Source organism: Thermobia domestica, chromosome 6 (genome assembly GCF_964235325.1).
Source record: "Thermobia domestica chromosome 6, izTheDome1.hap1.1, whole genome shotgun sequence".
Classification (NCBI taxonomy): Eukaryota; Metazoa; Arthropoda; class Insecta; order Zygentoma; family Lepismatidae; genus Thermobia; species Thermobia domestica.
In genome coordinates, this window is record NC_137459.1 from 272,667,612 (window position 1) to 272,690,839 (window position 23,228).

The following is a 23,228-nucleotide window of genomic DNA, read 5'->3' on the forward strand; positions in this document are numbered from 1 at the left end:
GTTCAAGATAGAAGCTTGAAATTTTGTACACACATTTAGTACACCCTTAGTATTTCCCAGTTGATCTTGAGATCTGTGCGTTAACACAGGGGAGTCCAAAGGGGATCAAATTTTTTTAAAAAATCAGAAAAAATCCCGACTTCTCACAAAATTTTCCGCTTCAGGGACATGATAGGGAAAGTGTGAATGTTACCGTTTTAAAGTATGTTCTGTTCTGAAGAGAATGAGCTATGCACCATGATCCTAGGATAAATAGGGATGATGCTTGACTGAAAGTCTATAATTTACCCAAAAAAAAAAAAAGTCATAATTTAAAATTAAGAAACATTGTCTGGGATTGATATAGGTTAACGATTGGGGATTAATTCAAAATTCAAGCCCAAGACTTTCACTTAAATGGCATAATTGGCATTTAATACTAATTCGGAATGCTTTTTGTTCAGTTCGCGACTTGTATTATACGAGGAGAAAGATTTGATTTAAATAAAAAAAAATCGATTTAAATCAAAACAATCATCAAAAATGATTTTTTTTAAAAAAAATCATGATTTTTTTACACCCTGGTTTTCACGGTCGCTGAGATGAATGGTGATACTCTTACATGCGTTAATTTTAAAATACAATCCCCGTCGGCTAGGGAACAGCGAGGCTTTTTTTAAATTGGAACCAGGGGGTCGTAGAGGGTGTTTACCGGGATATGTAAAAGTAATAGAAAATGACAGATATTAATGTCACATTTATGGTTTTCGCAGTATCGGCTGAGACCCAGAGGCGATTTTTCCAAAATTTGAACCAGGGGGGTCTCAGGGGGGCGTTTACTAGGACATGTAAAAGTAGTAGAAAATTACCAATATTCGTATCGGATCCATATTTATCGGGTTCGCTCAGATGTATAGTGACACCCCCGATAGCGTTTACGTTCAAATTCAGCCTCCATCGGCCAAAGGGAAATTTCTTTTATTTAAGCATACCCAAAACGGGATTTATCATTTGTGTCTTTGGTTAATAGTTATTTTGTTAGGTTTTGTTTGCTGTTGTTCATATTTTTTGTTCTGTAATCGTATAATTTATCTGCACTTGCGAGCAGAAATTGACTTGGTCAAATGGCCAGACTTTAGTTCTTTAGTTATGCCAGACCTGATCACAAAATTATCTATGCATAAGTTTGATGCTTGCTCACACAAAATAGATCCAATTTTAGAAATGTTTCTTAATTGTTCTTTCGTTGTTCAGTTTCTTTACATAGATATTTTATCTGACCCGTGCGAGGAATGGGCATAACATCTAGTTAATAATATGTGCTTCTATTGAAGGACATTTTTTTTTAATTCATATTATTACTTCATTCATGTTGCATTTTGATTCTTAAAATGAACCCCAAGGTTAAGATAAAGGAGATGAATGATTAATGAAAGTGAATGATTATGAATGAATTGTGGAATGAGAATTTGGGAGCAAATGGATGAACTTTGAGGAAATTCACGGACACGATGTTGTTCACCATAAAACCCTATGGTCTCAGATGGAAACAGGGAATCTTTGGACCAGAGATGAGCGCTTTGCCACCCAGCCAGCGTGCTCCCATCCACTTCGGTTCTGTGCATAGTAATTTGGCTAGTGCTCTCAGAGTTTCTTTACTATTAATGACATCATGGCTTTATGTATCTACAATCAACACTTGAAAGATTTTTTGCTGTCTACCCTAATAAAGAAGATATTAGTAATTATTCTTTAAGAATAGTGTCCCTTTTTAATACTGAGGCTAGAATTATACATTTGGAACATTACTTAAACTTGCTTGTTAACGGGAAAATACTGTTGATTTGAAGTTCAGCGTTCCATTCAGCAATGAATCTATATGAGACGTGTATCGTGATATCCCAATCACATAAGCTCCCACTGGGAATCGAACTTAGGTCTCCTGCGTTGGAGACGTGTACGCTAAACATATAGCTGTGGATGGGTTATTAGAGAAAGAATTCTTATAATATATAAAGAACACGTTCTAGCTATTCGGGAGTATAGATGTGAGACATGTCCATCAAAATGAGATTTTAACTTGAAGCTAAGTTTAAAATACAGTTATGTTTTTTCCAGAACATCACCGAACATTTGTTGAAATATGTATTCTAAATCTAGAAAGAGCCGTTTAGATTCCAATAGCAATTGCAGTATTTGGCAACAAAATTATTTATCATTTAAAACCAGTGTAAAGATATTGTAATAGTGCTCGCCTCAGCAAACTTGTAGATCGCTGAGTTGCCAACTGAGTTGAGGTCAACTGAACTCGTGAACAAAGTATGAAGGTATATAAAGCTCGTATTTCATTTTTCGTGTCACTCTCCGGGTTTCAGCCGTCAGAGTCTGGAATCTGCAATATGCGAACCTCTCTTCTTTTGTGCCTCCTCGGTAAGTAAAGGCTATTTTTTCTAAAAACTTCATTAGTCTCTCTTTTAAATTTTGTTTGCATTTCGGAAGAACATATGCAGTGCTAATACTTATTTTAAAATAAATTTTCACTTTTATTATATATTTTTTCATGCACTGATCAATTTTAGTAGTTGTGGTGAACAAACACCGTGCTCGTGGGTTTTCTCGGGGTTCTCCCGTTTCCTCCCACTTTCTTCATTCCCCATTTCACTCATCTCTCATCATCACCATCTCCTTTAGCCTAACCGGCATAACCGTGGGACGTAAAACTTAAAGATTTCATTTCATTTTTCATTTTCAACTTTAGTAGCTTCCTAAATAGAATTGAATAGATAAGAGAACATTTCTTTTCGTTCTATAGGATTGTCATGTAGCTCCAATTTCATAGCTTACTGGCTTACTATCATTATTATCCTTCAGATGCCAGGGCAAGATCAGTTAAAGCAGTTGAACATAACACCATCCTCTATAGTGAACAGTTTTTTTTTTTTTTTTTCATAAAATTTTCTCCGAGGAGACGGGGGAATCAAAATGCGAGGGAGCTGCACTGAAACAATATTGTGGTATATTGGTAATCACAATTTATTTTTTCTTGGTTCTGGAGGGACTTCGTCCCTCAGAAAGTATGCTGAAAGAAACAATAATAGTGAATGCAACATTCTCTCTGTCTTGCAGGTAACAATGAGGAAAACTCAATATACCCCGCGTTAGGATAGCCTAACTAATTAACACACTAGCATTTATCATTTTCATTAAATTGGCTTAATTTAGCTATATATCAATTGAACCAGTTAGATATAGGCAACTACTTTGTAAATTGCCTATTTGTCCAAGTTCAATAGTTCCCAATTTGACTATTTCATTTAACATAATAGCGACAACTTAGATTTCATTGTAAAGAGACGCTGTACCAAGAAAATCATTTTTAAAATCGTATTTTAAAATAACATCTAAAGTCTTAAATTTGAATACAGTCAAATCTCGAGATATCGAGTTACTTTGAAATGATTTGTTTTAAGTATAACGTCTTACCTTTATACGCTTTTGGCTAAAGAAAACCGATTATTAATGAAAGTGAATTATTGTGAAATTAAATTTATGTGCTCTCCCACACGAAATCGAACCCAGGATTACATGCGCCAAAGGCGCACGCACTAACCACTAGATCATCGGAGATTTCTCGAGATATTTTATAGAGGTGATTTATATATAGTAGGTTCCGGTCTGTATGGAACAATAAATTCAGGTTTTTATGTTTTTCAACAATGTATTTTATACATATTGAATTCTACTAGCGCGATTTCAGTTTTGTACTGATGCATTTCTGAGGTTATTTCTTGAATGCTCCGATTACTGTATTTCTGGAGTTAAAATATATGTTAAGTAAATTTTGGTTGTACAGAGTGGTACAAAAATTTGCCGCAATATTTTGGGAATAGATTGCTCGCATTAAAATAAGAAAAAAAAGTTCATATGGACCTGTGGTCGGAAGTGCATAGTTTCGTAGTTATAAGGTGACGAAAACGTGCAACAAGCGAATTTTAAAGGTCCATAGTTCCACTACTAAAGGACCGATCGCAGTCGGGTCAAGACATCACTGAGGAACCAGTGCGTGAACTATCCAAATATCCATCTTTGAGAACCTCCGGTACTCACACAATCATTTTTAGAGAGACTGTTTGGAAGTACTTGATCACTCTTCACCTACCTCTCTAAAAATTGGTGTGCAAGTACTGGAGCATCCTTAAACATGGATATTTGGGTAGTTCACATAGCATCTCCTCTGATGTCTTGACCCGACTACTTTTTAAGTTCACTTATTTCACGTTTTCGGCACCCTATAACTCCGAAACTATCCACTTTTGAGCACAAGTCTATATTAACTTTTTTTTTTCTTATTTTGATCTGAGGAATGTTACAAAAATCTTATCATATACAGAAATGAATGTTTTTTGGTTTGTTTGTCCGGTATAGAAATCCACACCATTGACTTGTCACACTTCAAAGTAAGTTTATCGAAGAGACCGAAGGCTATAATAGAGCATTTTGGTTTGTATCCTAAGGGGAGAAGAGGGAGCTTAAAAGGGAAGAGGTGGTTAGAAACAGGGGCGTAAATAAGGGTCCCGCAGACCCCGCATTGCAGGGGAGCTCAAGCTATCATGGGGCTCCAAATCATGAAGTGGGACGTGAAGAAAGGACCCAACTCCACGCTACCTGCGGGGGACCTCCAAGCCTTTAGTTACGCCACTGGTTGAAATTTATGTAAAATATATATATATATATATATATATATATATATATATATATATATATATAATAACTCTAGAATTTCTCAGGAAGATGAAACTCGATATAGAAACTCATTCCTAAAAATAAGTTGACATATTCATATAACTTTCACTCTGAAAAATATACTGTGGTGGTAAAACACCCCTTGAGGTATGGGAAGAGATGATATGTAAAAATAATTTTAAAAATGACCGATATTAGTGTCGAATGCATAGTTTTTGGGGTCGGTGAGATGAACAGTGACTTCCGATACCGCATAAGACCAAGTTCGGCCCCCATTGGTATGGGGTGGAGAATGAAAAGGGGTGAAAAATAAAATGTCCAAAATTATCAAGGTTAGCGTCGAATACATAGTTTTCGGGGTCGCTAAGCTGACTGGTGACAGCCCCAATAAGTCCAAGTTTAGTCAAGAGCGTGCATGTCAGCTGGCCCGGGAATTGACAGTGGTAACGCCATAGGCGTTGCTCTTCGTTAAATGTTCTACTCAGTTCTCTATTTTTAAAGATTATTATTCATATGCAAAGTCGGGCACTTCTGCTAGTAGAAAATAAATGCCAAATTGAAAATCGAGGTTTTGCCCCGGATTTATTTGCTTTATTGCCTTAAGAATATATTCAAACCTTACTGTAGGATTGATGCTTAATTCCAAACCTTGCAGTAGTACGAAAATATTCTTACGAAGGAGGAACGAAATAAATGTGGGACAATAGTCTATTTTTAGTTTATCTTTTATTTCTTATATCAACTGCTGATTTGCATATATTTCAACCGCTCAATTCTATGGATTGTAAATGCTACTTACAAAACATGAAGCTTAACAGATAATATATTTCAGCTTAGCTTATGAACAACTATAGATACTTTTGTTTGTATAACCAAAATGTAAGTAATATATATTTTAACTTTGATTTCAGGCAGTGGCGGTTCTTGAGGGGTTACACCGGTAAAAATTTTAATTTTATCTACACAAGCTAAGGGAAGAAAGCTCACTTAATGTATTTAATTCTTTTATATAGCTTTCTGAACTTGTATGAATTTTCCTAGCGATAAAATTTAATTTCACCGGTGTGACATCCTTCAAGAACCGCCACTGATTTCAAAACATAATAATCACGACAATTTAAAAATCACTCGGAAACATTTCCATATGAAACTGAAAATATATGAAATACCAGTAGAATTGAATACACAGGGTACGATTTGATTCAAAAATGCACTAAGAAATAAAAATATTGTATTTAATATTTTTACTTTGTAGTCACAGAATTGTGAGCTCCCATTATTAAATGCATCAAACTAGGAAAAAATATTGCATAGGCACCCCAAAATCCTAAATCGAATGATATTATGAAACACACACACACACAAAAAAAAAAAAAACTTCCTCTGTTCTACTCAAACTGTCCTAAGACTTTCTCAGCAAACAGACATTTCAAATATGCAATCGATAAAAGTTATTACTCTAGATGAATGTCTAAAATTCCGAATATATCAATCCTAGGAACATGAATGAAGCTTTACATAAAATAAATTAAATAATTTGCACCAATGAATTGTAATATTCACTTTTAGTTGTTCCAATGACAACCAAATAAAAAGTAACAATATTAGTGAGCTACTACTATGAAAATTGCGATTTGAATTAAATACCATATAATTCCCACAAATGAAGTTATAACATAACTTAAGGGAGTTTTAAAACAATCCATTGTTTTAAAAGAACACAATCAAAATCAAGTTTAAAATTACTACACTTCCTTTATTTAAAAAAAACGTTAAAATTTATACCATATAGAGAAGAATATTATCAAATATATAAATTAAAGTATTCATATAATTAGCTTTTCATATATAAGTTAATTATAAAGATACTATAATCGTATTAGTAAATAAGAACATATTGTACAAATTTATGTTAATAGTTTGTTAAAATGAGGTCTTCCCAGGTGTTAGCTATTAATTTAATAAATATACTTCATTGCTTGACGTACTTTCTGCTAATAAAATTTTAATCTTTTTTTTTTTTTATTGCAGTGGGGCTGGCGGTTGGTGACAATGGTAAGTAATTTTATATTACTTTTATCAGCATACGGCGAAATATAATGAAAATATAATAGCTCCAAAATTACTATTTTATATTGTTAAGTTGCTTCTAAAGTGAAATTGTTACTTCATGCTAAATTATTATTTTCTCAAAACTTCTTTCTATTAAAATTTTTGATATAAATGAATTGATTTTAATATTAGAGAATCTTACAAAGTATCCATATTTATTTATTTTTAATTGTAAATATCAGAACATTATTAAGAAAATGCTGTAACATTATTAAGGGAAATCAATATCCAAAACACGATATTCCTCAAAAAGAATGTTATCTCAGTAATACTTACTCTTAATTTATTTTATTCATCTTTGTAATTAATAATGATTTTAGGCTTCGAGAGTGGCAAAGAATATGAGTACCAATGGCATGGTAGGACTCTGGCCTCTCACTTTGAAGTTGCCAACCAATACTCTGGTATGTTTGTTAAAGGCAAATGTCTAGTGCAAACGAAAAGCAGCAACACTCTTGTGATCAAGGCAAGTAATATTTTTTTTTTTCTTTTGTTATTTGACAAATACTTCTTTATATAAGTTTATTGTAAGAATAACTAAAACTTTTCTGACCAGAGAATATACACTTATTTACTAAAACTAAAATACAGTGTAACGGTTTCGACAACTTAACGTTATGTTCATCAGACACTAACTCATTTTGTGTCTGATGAAGATAACGTTAAGTTGTAGAAACCGTAACACTGTTTTTAGTTTTAGTAAATAAGCGTATATACTCTGGTCAGAAAAAAATATTGTGAAGGTAAAAGTAGTCTTTGTGTCTTCAACTCTTAATTAGAAAACCCAGGTTCGATTCCCGAAGACTGCTTATGGCTGAAAACTTTATTTAATTCAATTTTGTTCTTTTTTTTTCTAATGAGCAAGAACATAAATTTAAACATAAGTCTTTGAGGTTCCGTATATGAACCTCATTTTTCGGTAATGTGCATGTAAGTTTCTAAATGTAACATTCCAAACTGTCGAATATAACAATACTAATAATGAGAAGTACGCTTATTGTGCAAGCTTTTAAAAAAAAGTCTGTAACATTTCGTATTGAAATCCGTCTCTTACTTAGTTACATTTCGATCACCTTAAAATCACTCACAAAAGTTTCTTGCTAGTCATATGTGGAAATCCAACGCATTACCTTGAGAGATTTCGATCGCGACTATGCAAGTATTCATTGGCGTTAGTCTTTATGATTAGTATGTGTTTCTCATTTTATTTATCAGAAAATCAAAATTTAGAACAAGGTAATCACGAAAAAAACACTTGTTTTATTTTTTTCTGAAGTTGTAATCGAAACAGCTTACAGAAGTCTAGTCATGTCTATCTACATGCTTACACGCTTGAATTAAGTTACCATAACTAGTCAATACCTGACAGCAAAGTTTCTGCTCCATTATCATTCTATTCTTACTGTCCGATTAAATGAGACACGAAAATTAAAAGAGCTATGGGGTCAAATCCATAATCTATACTACAGTATTAGAGAACCAAATATGAACAATGAAGATGGTAGAATTCCATAAGTTATGACATAAAATAACTCGTAATTATTGAACATTTAATACGGATTTAACGCCGGATTCAGGTACACTATGATTAGAAAAGTATACTTAAATTTGAAATAAACTGAAAATTAGAATTGTCTGTTTCCTTTTTCTAGTGATATTAAGTTAACAAGTGTTATTTATTTAATAATGATAAGAGTTCACATTAATTCTTTAACCTTGCATTTTCTTTACAGCTGTCTCAGCCGCAGTATGCTTCGATTCATGCGAACTTATCTGAGGGCTGGGAAACCTATGTACCAGAGCAAGAGCTTGACTTCAAACCCCTTCCATTGAGCGGGAAGCCGGTGGTAGTCAAGATCCACGATGGAGTGGTAAGTTCGAATAATGTATATTTCAACCGAATAGATTGAGATTTAAAATCAGGACATTCATAAACATAAATAAACAAGAAAATTATTTTTCATGCTATAGTTAACTTTACATTGTATATTTTGTGTATGTGTAATTTGAAGCTTACACTTTTAAAATTTCCCAAAACTTCAATCTTCAAATATTATTTAGTGTCTGGAATTTTATTTTTTTAAAAATAAACATTCGTATATTAATCCTATAAACTTTTCTGGTCTTACTTTATGTAGACACTTATGACTTCTGGTCTCATTTGTCAAGGCAATTAATCGTGTGTTAATTTATCATTTCCTGGATTGTGGATATTAAATCAATTATTACTGCGAAATCACTACATTATGGAAAAGACTTAAGAACCTTTCACAAGTGATTATTGCTATGTACTTGAATTATTATTATTATTATTATTATTATTATTATTATTATTATTATTATTATTATTATTATTATTATTATTATTATTATTATTATTATTATTTCGAAAAAGTCAATCTAACAATCATAATGAACTTTACGTTGATTTGCAACTTAATAAAAGGAAATAATGACATTTTACATCAACCAGCTAACAGTATTTAAAAAATATTCTGATATTTAAAACAAAAATTTTACAATTACATTAAATAACGTTCTATCGTTTTCCTTAAGGTTCTAACAGATTATGTTCGTGTGAAGGAGTCATTTTTAAAATTGCCCATTGTAGTAGAATTTGTTAATGTGTAGCTGAAGAAGTGCCACCATAAAATATTGTATCTAACTCTTTTCATCTTTTTTAAGGTGAAGAATCTAGCAGCTCCAAGAGAAATGGAAACATGGGAAGTAAACATCTACAAGGGAATAGTAAGTCAACTGCAGCTAGACACACAAGGAGAGAGTGATAATCGCAAACAAAAATCTAACAACCAAATCCGCCAGTTGGACCTTGAGAACACAGTATACAAGACAATGGAGGTAAGTTAAACCCTAAACATTTCCACTAAACCCAAGAAAATTTCATGGGAAGGTTGTGATCGAGAGTCAGTAAGTTAGTATACACAGGACAAAGTTAATAGAAAACTCTAAGACAGAACATACTTCTCTCAGGAGTAATTTTCAGTATTAAATTGAAATATTAGTGTATTGTATATAGTAATGTTTGAAAACATTAAATTCCCAGCTCTTCCCCAGAAACTCTGTATTCTTATCTGTAGGTAGGAGAACAGCACCTCTTTATTTTATGAATAGTTTTTCCAAATTTATGTACGAAACTACACTACCAATCATTACCAGTACGGGGCTTCTAAAAGGAGAAAAGATATATTTGATTTTTCTGGATTATCTTGTACAATTTCCTATATTGTTATTATCGTCGTTGTTGTTGTTGTTGTTATTATTATTATTATTATTATTATTATTATTATTATTATTATTATTATTATTATTATTATTATTATTATTATTATTATTATTATTATTATTATTATTATTATTCGAAGTGAAGCGTCTTTTTAATAGTCTTCAAATTGACAACAACACGAATTTCATACTACAGTAAATTCATACAGTGTTCACATCAGAACATTCTTTATCGTACAAATCAAGCGTTGATGAATTGAAATCATAATGATTTTAAGGCTTAAAATCCCGCGATAGATCATCCTAAGAAACATTCTTTCAGGCTTTTAGCTCATTCACAACAGATGATTGTTCAGATAATACCTGCAAATATAACTCCTGGTTACCTTCCTTCTAAAATCCCCTTCCCACTTGTAGGAGTAACGGTGGCTTAGTGGTAGAGCGCTCATATTTGGTGTGAGGAATCCTTGGTTCAATCCCAGGTCTTGTGAGTTTGTGGTGGGCAATATTGTGTCCGTTGGCTTTTTGGAGGTTCTACCATTTTCTCCCACAATTATTTCATTCATAATTATTCATTTTCAGTAATCACACGTCTCCTTTAGCCTAGAGAGCATAAATGTAGAACGTGAAACTGGAAATGTAACTTTTCTTCCCCACTTCTCGTTTAAGAATTCACAAATAAAAAATGATCTGATGCCTATATCCGGAATCCGTTTAAAGAAAGAAATTACCCCTCCTTTTTTTTTTACAATAAACATAAAAGCCAAGTTATAAGGGAAGATTCTTTAAGATATTCTATAGCATTTGTTTTTGCGCATTTTATTTTAGTGGTTTTAATTTAAATTTCAGAATTTAGACTTGCATAGCATTTAAAAGAACTGTAGAATAATGTGTTGTAAGTATACATACATTTCTGTGCAAAGTCTGTTCATTATACACTCTTACAACTTCTACCACGATAATCGTTTGATTTTATTCTGAGAAACAATTTTTTTAAAGAAAATGTCAACATATACAAGAATTAACAGTTGTTGGGAGAACGAAATTTACAACAGATGAAAAATTTGTAAAAGAAATAAAATTAATTAAAATAATACAAATATTAATTGGAAGATTATCGGTCTCGGAAGTCATGAAAATAACAAATAAGTCAAAAATCAGAAAAAAATGTTACTAAAGTCAAGAAATGTCACTAATTTGATTCTAAGAATCACTAATTTTTATCAGGACAAACAAAGCAACTGAATGAATTTGACTGGAAACAAACAGAAGTTTGATCAATATATAAAATTCTTAAGCGATTTCGATACACTTGTTAAAAGTAAAACTAGTGACGAAAATGAAAATAAAGAAAGAAAAAGACAGAGAAAAGAAATTAAATGAAGTAGTGACATTATCATTCGTTCTCTTCATAAAATACACAAGTGCTACAAAACTGCATGTAGAAAGTCTGAGTGACACATTATAATTTTTATCAAACATATATTATTATTTTTCAGAGACTTCCTTCTAGCCGTGCAGGGCTTGTAATTTATACAAAATAATCCGTACTCTGTTTAAAAACGAGTTATCTTTGATAAACAGGCAATTCATACGTTAATCGAAGATTTACGAATATGTTATTTTTCTTACTGAAATATGTTAATCACATTCAAACAAATCCTTATGATATAAAATTTCATTTAAACTATTATTTGTCCTTGTGAACGCGTTACATTACATTAAACATGTAACACCTTGTGACATGCAACCACGTAACATGTAATCTTGTGAACACGTGAACATTACATAAATATGAACATAGTACAACAAAGAAACAGTACAGAGTGTAACTTTCGATGTATAGTAGCATCTTCATCAGCCATAAGAATTTCTCTCCTGGCATTACAAGAGGGATTATTGTGTCTGATAAAGATAGTATTGTAGTACTAAAACACTTTACTGCGTACACTTTTCTGTTTCCCTTTTTGGTGTAATATGCAACGCGTTTGTCGTTGAAAATATCTTATGACTTCTTTTACAGGCTGAAGTTGCTGGCAAGTGTCAAGTTCAGTACGACATCTCACCTCTGCCAGGGCGCATGATCCAGCATGAACCATGGCTGGCCCCTCTTGCCAAGCCTGAGGAGGAAAATCCGAACTGCATTGAGATTGTAAAATCGACCAACTTCAGTAACTGTGAAAAGAGACCTGGTTTCCATTTTGGAATCACTTCTCAGAGTGAAGGACGCCCGGGACAAACTCAGACAGGAGATTTCTTAGCGGTAAAATTAGATTTAATTGTTTAGTTTTGTTAATGAATATTATTGTTTAGTATTATTATTCTGACTACTACTATTATTCTATTTATATTCTATTATTCTATATACTATTTAAAACCTTTAAGCAAATAAGATCTTCCTGATTTACTGTAAATTTCTTCGCTAATTTTATTAAAGGAAAACAAAGAATGAATAAGATTGACATTTAGTAGCAGTTACTCTATGTGTGCGCAGTTCTTTGCAACAACAATGATATTTTAGTTCTGTTATGTATTTCTTTTCAAATTATGCATATAAATTATACATTACAAAGGACTAACTCATAACATGGCGTTACTGGTATAGTTAGCTACTATTGGATTAATTTAGCGTATTAAGGAATATAACATAAATCAATTATTGCAATTCATCAATAGTTTGATAAAATATTGCTTAACACAAACTAGACTTCTCAAAATTTGTTATGTGAAAGAACTAGTTCACTAACACAAAGTTTTGATTTCTACTGTTTGTATTTTGAGGCTAGCAGGGCTTGCATAAAATACTTTACATGGAAGGGTAAGCCTATTACTCGTATAGCACAAAAATTGCTTACTTATCAATTTACATGATCCTTCATTTCCAAATTAACCCTCCAAGTATATTTGATTTAACTCCTACAGTTTGTGCATGACAAGGAATATAATAGACATGAATAAGTCTGTGAATCACAATGAAAATTCACAATGCCGCTCAAAATCTGCAACATTACATAAAAAAGTCCATAATGTCCCCAAATGATTATTCAACATTAATTTCAATTAAATGTACACCATTTTAATATTAAATCAACCACTGATAAATATTGGGAAGTTCCGTAATAAATATTCTATATTAAATTAAATCATATTTATGAATAGTGTATGCAGATAACTAAATTTCAAACTATTCTTTCATATAATTTTTTCCCAAAAGTTTATTGCGTTATCTTGAAACTACATATATAATGATTTGGAGTGAGACACTACCAACAAAACTTATCCTAGCTTTTCTAGCAAAATTATCACTAAAGAAATATTAAATATTATTCAGAGTCCATTCAGATTGTAAAACCATATTTTAACACAACTCTTGCATATTCACCTGTTTAACCCTCGGATACCCCTGATATTTTTAACTTCTGATTTCCAACCGGGCTACAAGTGTACCCCAATACAAATTTTTGCAATTAGAAACATACTTATTTGTGGCATCGATAATATTGGTATGTTAGTTTATGTTGGGTTGTGCTTTGTTAGGTTGGGGGCGCGGTGGCTCAGTGGTAGAGCGTTCACTTCCGGTGCTTAGGCTCCCTGGTTCGATCTCAGCTCGCGCCGTGTAGACTTTGTGGTGGACAAACACTGTGCTCGTGGGTTTTCTCGGGGTTCTCCCGTTTCCTCCCACTTTCTTCATTTCACTCATTTCTCAATATCAGCGTCTCCCTTAGCCTAACCGACATAACCGTGGGACGTTAAACTTAAAGATTTTTGCTTTGTTAGGTTATGTTGGTTTGGTTAGTATAGGTTAGTTTAGGGTAAGTTTAGGTAGGTTAGGTTAGCGAAACGGAAATTTGTTTATACACTATAGAACTGTAATAATTTCGTAATATTTTTGTTGCAGGAAAGATTGCAATATTGCATTCATTCTGCAATATTGCAACGATATATTGCAATAGGCTCTAATAAAACCTGTTCTTTATTTTGTTCTTTACAATAATAAAATACAACAAAAAAAAAAATACTTGAGACAAATATGGTAACATAGATATCCAAGTTGATAACAAATGTACCCCAGTGTAGTTTTAGCAAATCACCTTACAATATAATTGTTATTGAGGAAATAAGTTTCCTTACAGTCTGGCCCACAATGTAAAGAACGCTAGTCAATCTCGAGTGTCTGTGACATAAAATATACAGTAAAACATATGCATGGGATACATTTGTACCCCCTCGGGTATCCAAAGCTTAAAGTCATATATCATTTTAACTATTTTTTAACTATTCGTATGAAAATATTTTACATACTTTGTAATTATATCTTATATTGAAATCCTTCCTTGAAAGTGATATTTCACTAATCTCTTTCAGAGATCGTCAGTGTCGCGGATTATTATATCTGGAAACTTGGACGATTACACCATCCAGTCGTCAGTTAAAATTTCTCAAACAGTTGTAAGCTCTGAACTTTACAATGAACAGAAAAGCATGGTTGTCTCCAAGTCTAATCTTACTGTCCAAACAGTTCGTCAGATAACGACGCAAATAACTGTACCATCCGACATGGAAGACAAAGGAGATCTCGTGTATGATTACAATACACCATTTCCTGGTACGAATCCTGGAGTAAAGAATAAGAAGAGATCATCATATTATGGAGACCAGACATCAGTGGAGGAGCAACAACAGAAAGATGACAATCAACAAAACTATGAAGATAACAGAGAAAGTTCCAGTAATAGCGACGAATCAGTTCAAAATGATCCTCGAAGTTCTAAAAGACAAACGCGAAGATATATACAAGAAAAAGATGATTCGATCAGTCTCGAGGAAAAACAAAGAATTAGGGCATCTCTAAAGCGCAGCACACAAGATAATTCAGCAAACAGTGCGAGCAGTAGTGAGTCTTCAAGTGAGAGTGATGAACAATCCCACGAAAGTTATTCAAATGAAGACGTTCAGTCTGCACCGTCCATGGATAAACCACCACAGAGCCCACTGAAACCATACTTTGTAGGATATCGTGGAAAGTCTGTTCAAACCTCCGATCAGATCAACGCTGTTGCTGATAGTAAAAAGTTAGCTGAATCAATTGCACATGAACTCGAAAATCCAAATTCCATTCCAAGGAAAAATCCTCTGGAAAAATTTGACATCCTTACAAGACTTATACGAACCATGAGCACTTCTCAGCTTCAAGAACTTACACGAGACTTATATGCACCTCCTTCCAGTTCCGTTCAGAAGAAACTGGCATGGTAAGATTTTTTTTTTTTTAAATTCACATATTGTAATAATATGTTTCACAATTATAATAACATTTTCACGTTATTACCATTTCCTCGGCTAAACGTGTGAATTATTACTAACAAATTCCTCAAATGTTGTAATTAGAACTTGTTGAAGAAAATTTGAAATTTTTATCTATCATATAATTAGTCTGTTTTTAATTGTTATTAGCATTTTACTTTAATGCAGCAAAAAATACGATACGAAACAAAGAATAAGTTACACATTTTTGTATTCCCTATATTTCTAATGTACTGTTTAAATTAGTTTCGTGTCTACATTTACGCTCTGTATGTTAGTAAAAATGGATCCTTCAACATAAATAAAATTCAAGGTCTCGCTCATCGAACGTGAATGAGTTAACTAATCATTCGGATATACGGAAAACTTGATAAAGTTTACAATTGAATTGAATATTTAAAAGAAAGAAAAGAAAAAAATACAAATTTTCATTTTGAAGCAAAGAGATATTAAATTTATTTTTCAGGAAAGCAGTGCGTGATGCAGTGGCAGCAGCAGGAACTGGACCAGCTTTATCCATCATTGAAGATTGGATCAACAGCAAGAAGATCTCGGGAGAAGAAGCAGCAGAAGTTTTAGCCACTCTGTCTGAAAGTGCAAGGCAGCCAACTGAGCAATATTTCCAGAAACTCTTTGTAAGTTTTCATTCAATTGTATTTTATATAAGTTAAGCTCCCAATTTGGGTCATGTTCGAGCACAAATACTAAGAATTTTAGGATTTGAATAATAATTAGGTGAATCATTAATGAAGTTTAAAATGATTGGTTCAGTCTGAGGCTAATCACAAACTTCGTGGTCTCTGCTTTAGATTAATCTTCTTTCTGACTAAATTATTAGGTTAGAAATTCATAAAATTGATTTGATTTAGCGCACGATTATTTATATCAAGAATTTTACTTGTAAACGAAGTACATATTAACATTCATCACGTGGAAACAAAGTCCACTATTGGATCCTATATTGCTCCAAACCAATACAGTTGGGATTGTTATTGACAATTCCGAAATCCTGCTTTATATAATTCTACCACCTTTCGATTTAGTTTGGTTTGATTTATGTAGACCATTTTATATGTATGTCTGTACAAAACGGTATAGAGCTGATCAAAGCTTAAATCACACAATACCTGGAACAAATACAATCCTTATATTTTAACAACTCATAAAAGAAAATATAAAATCACTTTTACAATAACAGTTATATACATGAACCTTTTTACTCTCAATTTCAATTATTACATATAGTAACTAATATGTAGAAGAAGTAATTTAATATTTTTTCGAAATTACACAAAGAACTGCTTAGGTATTCATTTGCTGTACAGAAAATGTTATTAGCGCTGACAAAAGAATTCTTTGAATGATTATTTTTTTATATAGCCAGTTAGTTTATAATATAGTTCTACATTTATGTAGATATATGGCTTTCCATAGTTAGATGTTCGAAGATTCGCAGTAAATAACTTACCTTTTCTACACATAAGATAGTTACGAGTACCGCCATGTCTTCTAATATAGGACATTTCAAAATAATTTAATCAATTACAATTACTTATACATGTATTTTTTTAATTAATTGTGCAAATTACTTAAAAGTTTACACATAAGTACTCAAAGTTTTAGTGATAAGAATTGTAATACAGTACTTAACAAATGCTCAACAGTAGTCCTTCTTTTATTCTCCATACACCAATTCGTTACTTTTATTCCTCCCAGACCCGTTTCAACATGATTCGTTTGTACTGCAGTAGTAATGCACTCTTGCAGCTGACGTCTTGGGAAGAGGTAATTTGTACATAATGTATTTGACGTGTCCTAGATATTATATAGCATACAAAAGTTGCACTGTGATGTTCAAACTCTGACATACATCTCATAGAACTGTTTCATCGGAAAAGAAGTGCGACCATACACTTTGGGAGAGGAAATGACTCAAAACATATTCATTTTCGGTGAATGACGCACAACTTCAACAATTTTGTGAGGCTTTTCAGTCCCCCAAATACGAATATTTTCACTCTTCCCATCACATTGAACATAGTTTACTGAAACATAGTTTGTTCAAAGAGCCATTGTCATTGCACAACTCTTGGAATGACTTACAAAATTCTTTGCGGAACGTGTGATCATTAGATATTGAATGTTGTAACAACTGCATTTGATAGGGATACATCTGTAAACGCTTATGCACTGCGTGCCATACAGTTGAGACATTTGAAGTTCTCAAATACCTCTCTCTGTAAACTTTTGGTAGATGTTTGAAAACAAGCTCGAACTCTCTCAACATCTGCTCAAACGTGAAAGGCTAACAAGACAATGTTTTGATGTCATGACTTGCTGATACCACTTGCGAGTGGAGTTTGATTATTTTTAACGAAATGTTGTACGAAACTTACGTTGAACACTCACAACACTCTGACTAACGAGAAATTATTGACGCAAAATGCTTTATCTGGCCCAGAAGTAGCAATATTTCAACTCGTCACTCTGCCACCTGGCGGAAGAATTTCAAACTACTACGACCGTGCAAAACAAAACTTGAAGTTGTGGTCGAGTAATCTTAATTATCGATTAAGTTTTAATGCGTATGGAATGATTTCTTATTCTTCAAACATTTTGAAACACGCTGTAATATCCAAGCGATCCCTAAGTAGTTCAAAAATGTACAATAAAAAAGCTGTCATTATATTCAATGGTGATAGTTTCTTACAGCTAATGCGTTTCGGTGAATTTCGTTCTAAGAAAAGTCTCTTTCCCAAAGCATTATCAACTACAGGTTTATCTATCTCGTGTATCTCCCTCACAAACGCTAAATCACTGTATTTATTTCCAACTCTCTTTTCTTTCTTTAGAACATAGTGAAGAAGACTGGTTCTGCTCAACAGCCAATTCTACATGTAGCAGCTCTGAATACTTTAGCAGATTTGTTACGCAAATCAGTTGTTGATCAGGAATCAGCTCACAAGAGATATCCAGTCCACAGCTTTGGTCACATTGCCCCAAATGAAGCTTTCGTAACTCAGCAGGCCATTCCTTACATGCAACAAGAACTCCAGAAGGCTGTTTCAAACGGTGACAATGCCAGGATTTTAGAAATCCTAACAGCAATTGGAAGACTGGGCCATCCTAAGTCCCTTAGTGTTATTGAGCCATACTTAGAAGGCGAACAAAATCTAACTACATTCGAACGGCTCCAAATTGTGTCTTCATTGTATTGGTTGACGACTACTTATCCAGAAGTGGCCAGGAGAGTACTCTATAATGTTTACCAGAACTTGGGAGAAGCTCATGAAGTGCGTTGTGCTGCTATATTCCTTCTTATGAGATCAAATCCACCCGCAAGTATGTTGCAGCGTATGGCAGCGTCAACACGATATGAACAAAACCAGCACGTTAAAGCAGCAGTAATATCAGGCATCAAATCCGCTGCTTCGCTAGACCCACTAGAAAATCCAGAACTGTAAGTATCAACAATATTACAGCTTTTTCAAAAAAGTTATAAACATAAAGGTAGAATTAATGGGAATTAACTTAGTAAACTGAAAGATTGAGTGAGAAACACTGAATACAAAATAAATAAGTTTGTTATAAAATAACGAAATAGTCACTTATACATATTTAAAGTATATTACTCAAGATCAGTGAGTAAAATAATAATAATAATAATAATAATAATAATAATAATAATAATAATAATAACATACTGGCGCAACAATTTTTATAGAGTTTTGGCTATGGACATATACTTTGAACTACTCACCAACTACCTCTATAAAAAATGATTGCGGAAGTGCCGCAGGATTCTGAAACTTGGATATTTGGATGCGGCACATACTAGTTCCTAAGTGAAGTCTTGACCGAATTAAGGTAGATGCTATAGTTTTAGAGCTATGGACTTTTAAAGTTCATTTTCTCATATTTTCGGCAGCCTATAACTCTGAAATGAAGCATTTGTGATCCAGGTTGGTTTGTACTTTTTGTCTTATCTTGATGTCAGGAATCACCTCCCAAACGTTGTCGGTGTTGTTTTGAAACACCCTGTGTATATATACTATTGTTACTTCAAGAAATTAAGAATTACGTTCTATTTATTTCTATTATGTACAACATTTCCTCTACAACTAAAGAAGTTGTGTAGGTACGTTCTTTACACAATTTGAATGCGAATGTTTGTTTTGCAATTTACTCAGAAATAGTTAGCTTTAAACCTTTTGCTTGGCTTAACTTTATACTAAAGCTCCTCTCACCAATAATTAAGATCACATTAGTCTAATAATAATAATTTATTACATATTAATTAGTTAAACACATGGTTGCGCGTATAATTTTGTTGTAAGATTATCAACTGGACGACAAGGCTAGTTATTTTTATTGACGATAGCCAGGATTTTATTATCTTCTGTTATTTTATTATCCTCATTTTGTGTGTCTTCTAGACGGCAACCCAAATAAGCTGGAAATACAGCAAATAACGGAAATGACTTTTCTTTAATTTGTTAGTTTTTAGTACAAAGCATTAGTAAAATTTATTTATTTATTTATTCACTTATTTATTTATTTATTTATTTATTTATTTATTTATTTATTTATTTATTTATTTATTTTAACTTTTATGATGGCCTCCTTCACACAGCCCGAAATCACCCTGAGGTTGGGGAATTCAAAGTTGACTACTGTAATGACAGCAAGAATTTTCAGTTGTCAGGGAGGATTAAATATTCAATTACTTGGGAAATATATTTAAACTTAAACAATATTTTCAGATTTCCAATAACATTGGTGAGTTTTGATATTAAAACTATGTATTTGAATTAATGTTTTGACAATAGTTAACAAATTAAATATACTGTATATCATTGAAATAATAAAGAATTATGTAGTAATAATATGAAATTTTCAAATCATAGGCAACAGAATGCACAGGCTGCTACTCATCTTTTGGACAGCGAAGACGACCTTGGTTTGTACCTATCTCGAATCTACCTCAGAAACTATATTGTAAACGAGATGAACATAGCTTATCAACAAAAGCTTGCTTGGATCGGTAGTTCAGACAGCATAATTCCATCGGCTCTATTCTACCACTTGACTGAGAACTTAGGAGGATACAGGCAAAGAAACATCAACGTGAGTGAAATAATTATTATATCACTAAACTTAAAATAATATTTGTACATCGACATAGTCTACAATAAAATGTTATTCAAACTTATAATGTAAATGAATACTTAATTGCTATGGAAAAAATCAGTACTAAATTTTACTATTTCCAAATTTAATTTTAGAAAGTTGAAGTTTAATATAACTAATACATTACACATAATTTTCTAATTTTTGTTCTTACGAGAAACTAAAGAGAGCTAAAGTATCAATTTTCATTTGCACTCACGTCATAAAAGAATACAGCTTAAAATAGGACAAAATAATATTTTGTGTCCTAATTATTTCATTGTTTCTTTCACGATGTAACAAAGAAGAAAGAAAAATTTAAAAAAAAAATGACAAGTCAAATTGTTTCCAAACGATGATCTTTACACTACTTTAAACCAAAATTAAATTACACAAATATGTGCAGACTAATATATCGCTTATTTTCGACAGGCTTACTACATGACATCCAGCGTTGACGAGTTGTTGAATCTTTTGAGTGATCAATTTGAGACATCTGACTCACAACAACAACAATCTTCTCAAACACGTGGTGGCAAGGACCAATGGAGTGCATCAAAGATCATTGATTTATTGAACATCGCTCCTTCTGTTTCTGAAGAAGTGGAGGGCAGCATTGGTGTTAAAATGTTTGGAGCCAACAGATTCTTTGCTTTCGATAACCGTACAATACAGAATATTCCTCAGTGTATGTTACATATATTTTTTTCCATATGAATTATTTATAATATAGCTAAAATAATGTAGAATCTTGTTTGAAAAATGACCACTTTTCTTGAAAGTTAATATTCTAGCAACCATGAATAGGAAACTTTAATAATTTAATTTGAAAAAAAAAAAAATCTCTATTTTCCAAATATGTGTTTGATTCAATTCTACAATGGATAAGAATACATAGATTTTAAAAGAGAGTTGAAAGGGGGGCGTTTCTAACAAAACTGTACATTTTAAACTGGTCTCTAAGCTAGTCAATAAGTATGATAACTTTCAGAGACAAAAATAATGTTTTTGTTTGGGATATTTTTTTTCCCACAACTATATGTATAGCATTTTAGGAAAAAAATAAATAAAAGTGAGACGGCGATCTTCTTAATTATAGCTTTAAAGAGAGGTTGAGAGTAATGTTGTATTGCTTTATTAAGCCTTATAACCATTCTTGTTATTATTATTTTCATTTTTATTAAGCTATTACCTTGATTTAGTATTTTAGTAAAATGTTAATGGTTAATGTTAGTTTTTAGCATAACGAGATAAAACTACGTCTTTTCCAACTTACAATACGCCAAACTCAGTAAATCAGTGTCTCAGAAATGATTTGACATGTAAATTTAACATATCAGAATCATGAACATTCTTCATATATCAAATAAAATAATTATATCTTCGAATTTTATTTTAGATGCAAAGGCTCTTGAAGATGCTCTGAAATCTGGTCACAAAGTCCAATATACAAAGTTTTACAACCAGCTCTCTATTACGATTGCACATCCATCGTGTATGGGCTTCCCTGTTGTCTACACAGTAAAGGCTCCAACTGTCCTGAGTGTTACTGGTGATATTCGTGGTACTGTTCAACCTAGTCTTGCTCGTGGTTCATCTAATATCAATGTACCTGACGAAATCTCCATCAGCAAGAACATTCAGTTTGTGTAAGTAAAAGTTGAGAATCAGCCTTTCGTTGTATTTTGTATAAGAATATATATACAAAGTTGTTTAGATACTATTGATACAACTATGTCATGCAATATTAGAAGAAAATTGTATGCTAGTGAAGTATTTCAATATTTCAGGTATTCTTCTCAGTTGTTGTCCAAGGTCAGCTTCTTTGCTCCATTCAACAACCAGCGCTATGTTGCAGGACTAGATAGGGTACATCACTTCAACATTCCATTGAAGGCCCAACTGAAGGCAAAACTCAGCAATTCTGAGTTCCATCTTACTGTGCAACCATTACAACCTAACCAGGAAGTCCTTGTTTATCATGCTCATGCCCTTCCATACACAAGTCAGCATAATATCTTCAACATGATGCCCGTCAGCGAAGACAAAAATACTATTCCAATCTACGTCCAGAGCCCTCAACAAGTAAGTAATTGTCACTGCGTTTGAATAAGTTAATTCTCGCTGTAGGTATATATTTGAAAACAGAATGGATGTTAAAAAACGTGACTAAGTCTATTACTTGCACTTTGCATATGTACACAAGTGTGAACCTATAATACCTTTAAAAATATGTATATCGCCTGATACTGTTAATACTTTTTGACTAATTGCTTTATTACAGTAGGCCCTTATCTTGTTTCTTGTGATCAAGTATATCATTCCCTTTAAATGACAGAAAGTTACACTGAAATCGGCTTATCTTTGACAAAACAATGCATAATTGTAGAAAGAAACAAACCTTAAATGATAGAGCTCTCTCAACTAGTAAATAGAAAACGCGTGCAATGTTTGTGTACGAGGTACGGATTCGATTTGCGGTGGTTCGTGTTTCACTTTAAACCGTAGATTCATGTCTCATATATCCTTGGTGCTGAAAAGGGGCACTAAACTCCAACCAACTAACTGATACCTAGAAAATAGTGACTAATATCTTACTTCAAGAATATTAATAGATTGAAAGTTATATGTTAAGCAGAAATTAATGGAAATGAATGTATTTGAATTATAAAAGTGAA

At 32.5% G+C, this 23,228-nt stretch overlaps 1 protein-coding gene across 1 annotated transcript in view; it reads left to right on the forward strand.

The window, feature by feature from the left end:
• Positions 1-2,363: 2,363 nt before the first annotated feature.
• Positions 2,364-23,228, forward strand: part of LOC145688491 (vitellogenin-like) — a 30,676-nt gene continuing 9,811 nt past the window's right edge. Inside the window, exons 1-13 of the mRNA XM_081762819.1 lie at positions 2,364-2,409; positions 6,754-6,777; positions 7,155-7,300; positions 8,568-8,705; positions 9,520-9,693; positions 12,101-12,340; positions 14,443-15,329; positions 15,848-16,016; positions 18,234-18,841; positions 20,289-20,508; positions 20,983-21,238; positions 21,950-22,199; positions 22,341-22,635. Of these exons, the coding sequence (XP_081618945.1) occupies positions 2,379-2,409; positions 6,754-6,777; positions 7,155-7,300; positions 8,568-8,705; positions 9,520-9,693; positions 12,101-12,340; positions 14,443-15,329; positions 15,848-16,016; positions 18,234-18,841; positions 20,289-20,508; positions 20,983-21,238; positions 21,950-22,199; positions 22,341-22,635 (3,438 nt within the window). The 5' untranslated portion in view covers positions 2,364-2,378. The remainder of the gene's footprint in view (positions 2,410-6,753; positions 6,778-7,154; positions 7,301-8,567; positions 8,706-9,519; positions 9,694-12,100; positions 12,341-14,442; positions 15,330-15,847; positions 16,017-18,233; positions 18,842-20,288; positions 20,509-20,982; positions 21,239-21,949; positions 22,200-22,340; positions 22,636-23,228) is intronic.